The sequence below is a fragment of the Chanodichthys erythropterus genome, chromosome 3 (genome assembly GCF_024489055.1).
Source record: "Chanodichthys erythropterus isolate Z2021 chromosome 3, ASM2448905v1, whole genome shotgun sequence".
Taxonomy (NCBI): domain Eukaryota; kingdom Metazoa; phylum Chordata; class Actinopteri; order Cypriniformes; family Xenocyprididae; genus Chanodichthys; species Chanodichthys erythropterus.
In genome coordinates, this window is record NC_090223.1 from 24,609,087 (window position 1) to 24,621,787 (window position 12,701).

The window sequence follows — 12,701 nt, forward strand, 5'->3', positions numbered from 1 at the left end:
CATGAGGCCACTGGAGAAAATTTGTTAATGGCAGTAAAGAGACACAAATGATGCCATGTCACATGACAATGATAGCATGGCCAATATTTGTCTGGAATAGATTCATACTACACAAATTCATACGATTACGTACTTTCTTAACAGTCGCAAAGTAGTACCTACTCAGAGAGAATGTGCCCACAACCCCTTGCATTATAGAAGAGGTGGAGTTTGTGGCTGTTTTCTGTTTTGATGTTTTGTTTTGTTTTGTTTTTGGCACAGCCATTTTAAATGTATGAACCTTAAATGTTAATTAGTAATGGATTTTAAGGTCATGGATTAAGCTAGATGCAAACTTGTACTCTGCATGTTAAGAGGATATTGAGGGTCAGACATTGACCAATAGTGTTGTTTACTGTGAAATACTAGCTTGATATGTAGTGTTTTTGAGGAGTTTGTTTTGTGGAGGAATAGTCATAAGGTTTCTGTGAGGTGTTACAAGCTGCTGTATGGGATGTAGTTATTCGTGGTGAATTTTAGAGAAAGAAAGCAGGGTTCGGTGGTGTTGTGCTGTCAGCTTCAGGACTTTGTTAACCCTAAGGCCTTGGCTGACTGTGGCTGCTCTAATTGGAGGAAGCCCTGAAGGGGAAGTGGATGGTGCTCAGGGTGTTATGACAGATGCCCGCTCGAGTGAGCATCACTGAAGGATTACAGCACGGCGAGGCGGTAAAGTGTTTATTTTGGTTGCACTAGGCCCGGAGCTTCGAGACAATTTGCCCTGACTGCATATGTGCCCTCTCAGAAACACCAGACATCCCAGCCCTTCCTTAAAACGAACTGGATACACTTCCTGGCAGTATAACAAGCCCAGCTCGCACACTGGCACTTCAGAGCAAAATATGTTCATTAACTCTAAGCATATGCCTCCTTTCTATCTCTTTTACTTTCTTGCATCCTCTTAAATAGCCTTGAAGCCCTGCACAAAATGTCAAAGCTCTTTGCTCTCCCCCAAATGAGTGTCTGCTTCCCTCCCACATGAATAATCACACTCTGTTTAACACAACATGGAATGATGGGTGGTGCGAATGAGGGATGATGCTGTGGACAGTTTTTGCATAAGGGAAAATGGAAGCATCCTTGGTATGTTTGTGTGTGCATGGATGCACAGCCCCTGCTGAAAAGAGGGTCACCATCATATATGCTATGTTTTAGATGTTTTTTTGTTGGAGTTCCCTTGGTCAACCAGCTAAACTAGAAGGTACTAATCCACCTAAACCAGCATGGACATTCATGTCTAATCCAGTCTTTTTAACAGGGGGGTTGAACGGAGCTAGATAATACTACATACTTATTGGTAGCTGACAGCATAATCAAATGAGGCAAGTATTCAGTAAGCAGGCTAAGGATGGGACAGGTTGATTAGTGTATTTATTTGTTTATCTATTGTTTTGCTGTCAAAATACTTTTTTGTGAGGGCAGTTTTGTGCAATAAATGGTTATATATATTTCTTCATGTTCTTGTTCAGTCTGTGCTGTTGTTTAAATAGTTGGTCTATGTGATACTTGTGATTATTTAAGACTGATCTGTTCTATTCTGCTGTGTTCAGTCGAAGGATGTGTTCACATTTGTCAGGTTTGGTGCGATTGCTAACGCGGTTTCTTAAGTAGGACCCCTTTTTCAGGGGGTCTCGATCCACTTCTATACGAACCCTGGTGCGGTTTGACTGAAATATACAGTAAATATGATATGGACCGAAGACATCAAAACAAGATGTTAAAAAAGGTCAGAATGCTCAAACATACCTGGTTTTTCTAGTCATAGTAGCTACGTTGCCCGTTACAGTTCGGTATAGGCATCAGAAATGTCAACTCCTTGCAGCAGATCTTAATTTGTGTGCAACGGAGGAATTCTTGGCATTGTTCTGATTCATTTTATAAGCTTTTCAGAAGTTTTCAGCTGGGAGAAATACCATTATATGTGTGCAGCACATAGCATTGTTTTGGATGTTCGGTAAGTTTAGTCTCAGAATATACATCATAAATACGTTTTTTTGTTTTGTATCTTTACGTTCGATGTTAAAAATCAACAATGCCAACTAACTTTCATTAATTTGCAATTGGGCCATTGATGAATACGTTTTTTAAAAGTGTAAAAAAAACATAATGGAGATATAATTTTGAAGTTTTATTAAGTGTTAACAATGAGATTGTGTTTTTTATAATCAATTAACACTGCTTTTGTCATTTTTTACAAGATAGACAAAATTTGTCAAAGTAATTTGTTTTAACCAAAATTTCGGTTTTACCGAATGACACTTTTGGTTATAAAAGTGTCAAAAAAAAAAAAAGTGTTAAAAAATATATATGATATTTTCAAACAATGCTAACCAGCTGATATATAGCTAGATAGATAGATAGATTGCTAGCTAGCTAACAAAAGGGCAATCAAACATTTTATATTTAGTACAGGTTTTTAAAATATTACAACATTTTCCATGTTTTATAGCAGTTGTACCAAATGACCTGATGTTTTGGGATGTGCGTATGAGCAAGTGAATACATGAATTTTTCATATAGTTAAAAGAGAGTTAGTTACTGCTTCACGACCATGTGGTCATTTGCAGGCATGCATGATATTGACCACATGACTTGATGCATGACTCCAAAATGGTCCCTTTATGTTGGTTACTCCAAATGACATCAATGTAATTAATTTTTCCGGACATTCTTTCTCATAACAAAGCAACGATTTCTACACATAATTTTACTGCCATTTTGCTGGTATTTGATGTTATAAAATCATGCCAGAATAAAAAATATATACATTTATTACATTTTAAGATATTTTAATCACAAATGAAATGGTTGTATTGGCCTTTGGACGATTAAACCTAGTGACCTTTTGACACTTCAAAATCTTTAAAATGCATTTTATATGTAGCAAAATATAATTAAAATTTTTTAGATTCAATAAAAGATATCTAGATGTACTACATTACATACTATGGATATCATATCTTTGTTTTTTATTATTATTAAGGCCTTTGGACAAAAAAAAAACAAAAAAAAAAAAACGTCACGCTATTAACCCAAATACATGTCAACAAACTCTCATTAGAGCATTATTAGACTGTTAGGCCAAGGGTTAGGGTTAGTAGAGCAAGTTGACAGTCTACATATAGTTACTTCTAGTTAGGCAAAGTTACTTATAGTTAGTCCATGTCCGCTTTAGACATTCTACTATCAAAATAAAGTGTTATGCCTGGCTCGCACTACAGGAGTTTTAAAATAGAATGGAATTTTAATTTTGGCTTATTTGCTATAAGGTGATATTATCGGTTTATCAGCTTTGTAATGATGACACATCCTTAGTTTGAACACAAGATTTTGTGTGAGCCTGACAGTAACCCATGCACACTTAACATGTTGCAATTCTGCTCTTTAACAAATCTTTCCATCTCTTGCAGAGCATCATGGAACAGTTCAATCCCTGTTTGCGGAATTTCATCGCCATGGGGAAGAACTACGAGAAGGCTCTCTCCAGTAAGTATCCCCACATCACATCTCCAAACGTCCCCCATTTCACTCACATTCAGGCAGCTGTCCAAACCCTCCACGCCTTCCTATTCGCCTTTAATGCCACTTCATTTGAAGATGATGACAATGTTTGTCATCCTGTCATTCAGATGGCCACACAGCCTTATCAACTCTCACATAACCCGAGACACCTCCTGAGCTCAGATGGGCCAAACACTAATGCTCAGCTGATGAGGGCATTCAGAGAGGAGATAATGTGTCCTGCCTCAATGATGATTTGATATTTAGCCATTAGACAGAGGAACAATCAGACGACTTTGAAGGCTTTGTGCAGTAGGTGACTGATGAAAGCCAGACAATTGCCCATTGATGTCTGCATTCACATTGGCAAATGTAATCTTGCTCCGGCAGCCTTGGGTGTGCAGTGGCTGTAAAACATTTAGGGTGATGTGCAGGAATACATCTTAAAGGAAAATCCCAGTTTAGTGCAAGCACCAGTTTTGAGAAAAAGAAAATGTTTGGCCTTTCTCTTATTTTCTTTAAAAAGGTAACAATCTGAAAAGTGAGGCACTTACAATGGAAGTGAATAGAGCCAATATAAAAACATTAAAATGCTCACAAATTTGTTTTTGCTGAGCCAACTTAATTTATTTAGTTGTCATACTAGCCGGGTGTGTCTTTAGCATACTACCATGCACTATTGCTGATCAGTATGATGCAGGAACCTAAATTTAAGTTGGCTCAACTAATTTTGCAGTCCAGTTTCAGTCATCATAATATACAATGTATAACATAAACAAACTGGAAGACACTGGTGTCATTACTGATATTAGTATAGTTAATACTCACCGCAACTAAACTCACACAGTAACAATCCTAAAGTGTGAATTGTCCTTTAAAGAGTCACAAAGGAAACCTGGGATACCCGTAAATCTCAGCACCCAACCCAGCACTGGGGGGGTTTATGTAAAATCTGTGAGACAGACTGCCCTTCAAACTCTTGAGCATTAAAGGCAGATTGGCTGGTGTTTGTGAAAGACTCTTATCCTCAGAAAGGGGGCTACCCAAGGGTCCATATGCTTCCAGACTGCTATCCACAGGTAGCAAGAAGTTCTAGAGCTAATTATGCAGCAGTTTGGTAGAGAAGAATGTGGGTTTGTACCGTAAATACATGGCTGAAAGAACATAAAGGGAAGAGACGGAGTTGAAAAAGAGATTTATTCCATAATTGACTACCCCGTACTGAGGGGAAACTGGGCTCTGGTGGGAGGTCCTAGGCCACTAAGCCCACCAGAATAAATCATAATCCTCTTTTGCTCTCAAGCCATGTCTTTACCACTCTACCCCGTGTTTTAGGAAATGAAATCACTCAGACACAAAGTCAGCAAAGCTCTCTACCCCCATTTATTATTTCTGACTGGTATTGTTCTTGCTGATTTGTTTTAGAGCCTCAGGCACAGAAAGATGAATGAGTGCGGTAGGAGGAGTGTGTTATGACAAGGTTCTTTCTCAGTAAAAGAGAGAATTTCAAAGCAGTAGACTTGCATATATGGATGGGAATTGTAAGGATTCCAATTTTACTTAACAATCCATTAGCAACTTTTGAGGAAGCATTTGCAAACTATCCATACATCCATTCATCCTCTAAACCTCTTGTCCTATGTAGTGTCACAGGGATGCTAGAGCATATCCCAGCGTCTGGGGCTGTAGGCTGGGAAACAACATGGACTGAAGGCCAGGGGACCTTCGTGCTGTGAGACAACAGTGCAATGTGATTTTTTTTTTTTTTTTTTTTGGAAATTATATGTATTATTGTAAATGTACCAAAATGTAGCAATGAACCATAAGAGTAATCTGAGAGAGATTGTTGAGAGTAGACAGGGAGAAATTGGATAAACATCATCTTAATAGAAATCATTCATTAATTATTTGTTTGCGAATTAGACTACACTGGCCGTGCTGTTTGTTTGTGTTGCTTGCAATTATTGAGGATAAAGAAATAATACGTCTTTGTATTATTTTGTGACTTTCAGTATTTCTCTCTCACATTCAGTTTGGTCTGTAAACAAGCTGAAACATAATTTGTTGTGGCTCTGTTGATTCAATAGAGGCACGAGAAATGCTGTCAGAATATTTTAGAGTAAGTACCGTTCTACATTCACAGATGAATGCAGATGTAAAATAACTTTTTTTCATAAATGGACCAGGTACTTAATAAGAACTAGTTTTCATTCACCAATCCTACTTACAAAGTAATTTCACTGTAAAAAAAAAAAATCAGAAGTTGACAAAACTCAAAAACTTGAGACTTTTTGAGTATAGTCAACTTATGGGAAAAATGTTGAATCAACTTCACAATTGACCCTTTCCAATATTTGTCACCATAAGTGACCAAAAACACAATTTACCTTGCAATTAAAGTGCATCATCAATAATCAAACTGAGCATGATCAGCAGCCTGTTAGTTGGACCATCACCACTCAATTTGATTTGAAAACTTAAAAGTTTTCTTAGTGTATTCCACACCGTCGGCTGAAGTTGGTCCTTGTCGGCTTTTTTCGTGCAGATTCGACATGTTGAATCAGCGTCGGAGCTCGTCGGTCCATCTGATCATTCTGATTGGCTGTTCAGCTACTGCCACCTGCTGGTACGGAAAGGCATTTATTCTTACGCAGGTGCAGAATGGACGTGCTACTTGGCCGTCAGGTGTGGTGCGTCAGTTTGGTGTGTCAGGGCAACTTTGGACCCAGACACTGCCGACGTGAGCCAACCCCGCAGTCTGCTTTCATCGCCACTAGTTCGTCGGTGTCGGCTTGGTGTGTTCAAGGATTAAAACTGAAATGTCATCGTTAACTCGTCCTCATCTCATTCCAAACTTGTTTCAGTTTCTTTCTTCTGTGAAACTAAAAGATATTTTGAAGAATGTTGGTAACCAAATACATATGATTCCCATTGACCTCATATGGACTAAAATACAATGAAAGTCAATGGGAACTGAAACCTATTTGGTTACCAACATTCTTCAAAATGTTCTGCAGAAGAATACAGGTCAATACAGGTTTGGAATGACATAAAGGTGAGGAAACAATGACAGAATTTTCATTTTTGGATAAACCATCCCCTTTAAGTTGCTCATTCTAATTGACTTAGTTATTTTTATTCAGCTTTTTCTGCATTCGATACACAGCAAAATCCCCAGAGTTAAATCAACTCTGTTCAGAGTGCATATGGTCCCTCTCTAAATAGTGTTAAAGTAACACTGAAGCAGAGTTAAAGTTAAGGAGATAATTAAGAAATTAATAAGGTCAGTTGTAGTTCTTGTGTTTTTTATTTCTTCAGTGATTCTGCTTGTTAACAGCAGGTGTTCATCACTACTGCGCAATCATTACTTAATTAATTGCTTAATTATCTAACTAAATTTAACTCTGCTTGAGTGTTATTTTAACATTATTTAGAGAGGGACCATATGTACTCTGAGCAGAGTTGATTTAACACGGGTGATTTTGCTGTGTAGTTGAGTCAACCTGTATATCAGCAAAAAAAAAAAAAAAAAAGAGTTCCTCTATTGGTCTATCCAACCTAGTAGAGAAGAAAGAAAGAAAAAGAACAGAAACAGTGAAGAAAATGAAATAGTACAGTGGGAGTACCCAGAGTTGATGGTCCCATCTGTCAGGCACATTTCTGCATAATTTCCCTGTAAATAAGCCCTGAACAGTAGCCACATAGTCTTAAACCTAGTGCAACAGTCTGCTTTGCCGTACTTAATCAGAGCCACAGCTGGTCATCTTGATGAATTGTTTGCTCAACCGATTTTTGTGGCCTTTCTGCCCGTGCCAAAAGCTGAGGATGGGTTTCCACAGGCCCTCAATGGATTCAGATGAAAGTCCCGATTGATTTCTGAATGAATTCCATAAAGAATAGCTGACTGGTATCTGCTTTCTCCCTGCGTGTTTTTTTAAGCTCTCTCTGAGGGAGGTAAAGAGCCATTATTTTAAGCCTTGGTGCAGGGTTGGACACGCCTATGAGAAGCATCTTGGCTGCCAGAACTTGCTGCGCAGTTATAGTTTGTGGCAGTGGCTTTGTCCTGTGTTCATAGCCCAAGAGTGACAGTCATGAAGTGAGTCCAAGCTGCTGAGTCCATGAAACATCTGTGAGGCAGGAGATACAGGTGAGCCCTGTATGAGTGGGCCAACTGCTCTACTTGATAATGAGTCCCACCAATCCTACAGAAAACACCAGCATATGCTGTTTAGCTGTCCCAAATCTCTCACTCTTTCACTGTTCCTACTCTCTCAATGGAGAATGCCTCATAGTGCACTATATATGGAATAGGGAGCGATTTTGACACACTTTCTGCACCAGACACATGGCCACATCTGAATTGCTTCATTATGATTAACTTAGCTGTCTACACTGCAAGCACCTTTTTCATTTACTAACTACATTAGGCAGATGCCCCATTTCTATTTTTGGTGTGCTATTCCATTTTATTCTATTTTGTTTTGATGTCTAACATACATAGAAATTTGGGGTCAATAGTTTTTTTTTTTTTTTTTTTTTTAAGAAATTGATCCTTTTATTCAGTAAAGACATAAAATGAATCAAAAGTGACAGTAGAAAATATTTCAAATAAATGCTGTCATTCAAACATTTGTTCATGGAAGAGTATTTATTAAGCAGCACAAGTGGCTTTTAACATTGATCTTAATAAGAAATGTTTCTTGAGCAGCAAATTGTTATATTAGAATGATTTCTGAAGGATCATGTGACACTGAAGACTGGAGTAATGATGCTTTGCATCATAATACACTCTGTGCAGAATTATAAGGCAAGTTGATTTTCTGTTAATAACTACTATTAATATTGTTTTTAATAATTTATAAATGATATATAATTGTTCATGAAGGCTGGAAATGAAAAATGCCCTATATTCAGGTGTGCAGAATTATCAGGCAGGTTTTCTTTTACAGGCAAAATGAGCCAAAAAAGAGATTTAACTCAGACTGAAAAGTCAAAAAGTATTAAATGCTCATGAGAAGGATGCAATACTAAAGCAATACTAGAAATTGCAAAGTTAAAGCATGACCAAGGGACAGCAAAATGATCATTGGGTCAGCAGGGTCATACAAAAACAGCTAGAGAAGAAAAGACACATGTTAACTGCAAAAGAATTACAAATTAAGGTGAAGAATTAAGTGTGAAACCATCAGGATCCCTTTAGTCTCCAGCACCACCATTTTCCAGAACTGCAACCTACCTGGAGTCTCCAGAAGTGCAAGCCAAGGTGTCAGGATCTCAGAGACTTAGGTTAGCTAAAGAATCCTAAAAAATGACCCGCTTTTAATAAGAATCACAAGCTGAAGTGTTATAAAATACATGAAGACTGGGTTTTTATAGGCCTTATAGACAGACAGCTTGAGAGTGACTCCTGAAGGACCACTGTTTGAAGAATTTTTTCTTCCAGAATCTGGCAGTAAGGTGTGGGAGTTCACAAAATGAGCCAAAAAAGAGATTTAACTCCGACTAAAAAGTCAAAAAGTTTTGAAAGATCATTTTTAGTCCATCTCTGCAAGATGGACATTTCAGGATAAGAGATGGACTAAAAATGATCTTTCAAAACTTTTTGACTTTGAGTTAAATCTCTTTTTTGGCTCATTTTGCCTATAAAAGAAAACCTGCCTAATAATTCTGCACACCTGAATGTAAGGCATGTTTTATTTCCAGCCTTCATGAACGATTATATATCACTTATAAATAATTAAAAACAATATTAATAGTAGTTTTTAAGATTGATGTGGATTGGAATTGGTAAAATATGCTTGGAAAAAAATATGATCAGAAAATGAACTTGCCTAATAATTCTGCACACAGTGTTTATACATAATATTTAAATAATAATGAATACATAATGTTTTAAAATATATTACAATAGAAAAGTTATTTTAAATTGTAATAATAATTCACCGATACTTGCTTGAAGCAAAAGTGTTTATGAAATCTCAGAAAAGATCATTGTAACATTAAAGGGGACCTCTAATGCCCATTTTTCAAGATGCAATATAAGTCTCTGGTGTCCCTAGAATGTGTCTGTGAAGTTTCAGCTCAAAATAACCCACAGATCATTTATTATAGCTTGACAAATTTGCCCTTATTTGGGTGTGAGCAAAAACACACCGTTTTTGTGCGTTTCCCTTTAAATGCAAATGAGCTGCTGCTCCCAGCCTCTTTCCAGAAGAGGGCGGAGCTTTAACATCTCCTCCTTCGGTTCTAGTGATGGGAAGTTCGGATAATTTTACCGACTCTGACTTTTGAGTCTCGTTCAGCAAAATGAACAAATCTTTTTTCGAGTCATTTCATTCATTTCGTTCATTTTAGCAAAATGTAATTAAAATGTTACGTGTTACTTCCCCAACACATCTACAACTTATGCAAACATTGATCACACTACAAACAATACCAAACTACAATGCTATAATTCATTCTTTACCTAGGTCTTCAGTTTATGACAAGCTGATTAAGCTCACCTCACCTCTTGTCTGACAAGTCTTCGGGTTTAAGTCCTTCCTTAATGACGTGACAGGCAGTCCCATGCTAAACCAATGCAGTCTGAGCCGCAAAGAGAATTGATTAGTTCATTTCATGAGTCTTTCGGGTTTTGAGTCGTTCCTTAATCACGTGACAGACCCATACACTAAACCAATGCATTCTGAGCCGGAAAAGAGAATTGATTAGTTCTCTTCATGAGTCTTTCGGGTTTTGAGTCGTTCCTAAATGACGTGACAGACCCATACGCTATTTCTGACATTTCTATCACTGTTTTTGTTACTGTTTCTTGAGGATCTGTGGTGTGTTGTTATTTTATAAATAAATAAAGCCCTGTTATGAATAAAATATTGATTAATCAGAACGCATTGGTTTAGCGTATGGGTCTGTCACATGATTAAGTAACGACTCAAAACCCGAAAGACTCATAAAAAGAACTAATCATTTGAATCAACAGGTGAACTACTACTAGCAGTACAAAACCTATAGAATATTGCACATGTGCGACTGAACGAATCACCCCCCCACAAGACGACTCATTCTTCCCGAGTCACATTAAAGATTCGTTCAAAATGAACGAATCGTTCAAGAACGACACATCACTATTCGGTTCCTCAACAACAACAAAACTGGAGAATCTCACGCTGCCAAAATGACGATTGTCAGTAACTGTGTTTAGCCTTACATTGTTCAAACCGGAGAGACTCAAAGTTACAACTTTTAGAATGAATCTGGACATTTCTGTACAGTCAGTGGATCAATTTATGTAGTTGCTGTGGAGTTGATTCAACTCATCAACTAGCATGTGCCGTCATGTTTTATCTATTGTGCAAATCCAGTGAAGCAGTCCGGCATCTACTACAACAACTCTTCCTCTTCTCTAAAACAGTCCAACATGGCCTCACCCCCCTTTGTTGCATGTTCCAGAGGACAGGGTTTATGTAAATTTTAGGGTTAGTGATGTCACCAACCTGGGAAGTAGCTTGTTGTATTCCCTACCAGATGTTTGTTGTAGTCCTTAAAAAGTGATTTCTGTAAAATAAAATATCTCCCTTTGCATTGAACTTTGAGCATCATAACTTTGCAGATGTTTTTTATGCTCAAACAGCAACAATACTCACTATTTAAAGTTAAATATGAAATAGTCAAGGACCCCTTTAAGGTTTTACAAGTGAATAGCCTAGCTATGTACAGTAGTCCCACCAGTATGACCAACACCAAACCACAAACCAGCCTGGGCTAGACCACCATGGAACTTCTTTGTAAGCTGAAAAATCACACATCTCTCTCTCTCTCTCTCTCGCACACGTGGGGATCCAGGGAGAGTTGTGGAGATAATGATATTCTGTTTATTCTTTTTCACCAAAGTTGACATTTTAAAACCGCAATGAGGCATGGGATTGGGAAACAGTGTGTGTGTGTATGTGTGGGAGACAGCTGGGCTGGTCTGGTAAAGAAAATAGGGCTAAATTTCCATAGTCACAGGAGGGCTATCTTTACTCATTCTAAATGTGTTTCCTGTACAACTGATTGTGTTTCCTGTTGTGCGACAGACTCATTCACTCCTATAGCTTTTTTGCCGCTCATTACCCAGCTTGACTGACACCAACTTGCACAGCTGATAGCCGTCCCATCCTCGTCATGGGCCCTTTGATCGCTGAATACACTGTTGTAATGAGAGATAAGAATATTTGTGACATATTTTTCCCTCTTGCCTCCATCTTTTGCAGGTGTGACGTTTGCAGCGAAGGGCTATTTTGATGCTCTGGTGAGAATGGGAGAGCTGGCCAGTGAAAGTCAAGGATCTAAAGACTTGGGTGAGTCTTGGCATCTTGTTTTGCCTCGAGAAAAGGCAAACTGTGTGGCTTGATCCAACATGACACAACAAAACACGCACTAATGGAACCACATGCTCAGCAAAGTGCCGATGTTGCTTTCATTAGGCCCAACTGTCAGAATTTGTACCTACGAGAAGCTTTTATATCGTGCCTTTTTAAATCTGAGGCTTTTCAGACGTAGTTTATGTACTGGCGTAAATTATTCCTTGTTTCACTTGCTCAATTTCTCGAGTTTGCATGGAAAATGAAGTCAAAGGGCTGACAGCATTGGATAGGAATTCATCTGCCGTGCTGCAGGGAAACTCAGCGATGCATCATTTATGATCAGTTTAAAAAGCGGATCTAGTTCGAGGGCTATAACTTCTTGAAATAGCATTTCACTTTCTGCTACAGGGAGGCTTTCAGAATTGTTGGTCGGTTCTTTGTTCTGCCAAGGATGTGAGAGTGGGTGTATACATGACCCTCAAGATGCTTGTTGTTGATGGGAATGAGCTAGAGTTATGGCAGCAAAATCTCCTTGTATTTGTGATACGATCTCCATTGTCTATTGAACTTTCGAGTCCCTTTGGGCATGGACTGAACCTTCTTCTACCTCACTGTCAGGAGCCCTGTGTGAATTTAGGCTCTAGTTGACTTTTGTTTTATATACTGGAGGTTTTTCAGACAGACTGTCAGGTGGGGATTTTTTTTAGTCTTTCTGCATGTTACATCGTTAAACCAGTCTGTCACAAAAAACTGTCATTGAATCATTCAATCACTCCGTTCGTTAAAATCACTAATTCAACAGCTAAACAAGTTGCTGTG

General features: G+C 38.1%; 1 protein-coding gene across 4 annotated transcripts in view; it reads left to right on the forward strand.

Moving 5' to 3' along the window:
- baiap2a (BAR/IMD domain containing adaptor protein 2a) overlaps window positions 1-12,701 on the forward strand; it is a 122,888-nt gene that overhangs the window by 28,731 nt on the left and 81,456 nt on the right. For all 4 annotated transcript variants that reach the window (XM_067381442.1, XM_067381443.1, XM_067381444.1 and 1 more), the window contains exons 2-3: window positions 3,447-3,522; window positions 11,790-11,876. In XM_067381442.1, coding sequence (XP_067237543.1) covers window positions 3,447-3,522; window positions 11,790-11,876 — 163 coding nt within the window. The remainder of the gene's footprint in view (window positions 1-3,446; window positions 3,523-11,789; window positions 11,877-12,701) is intronic.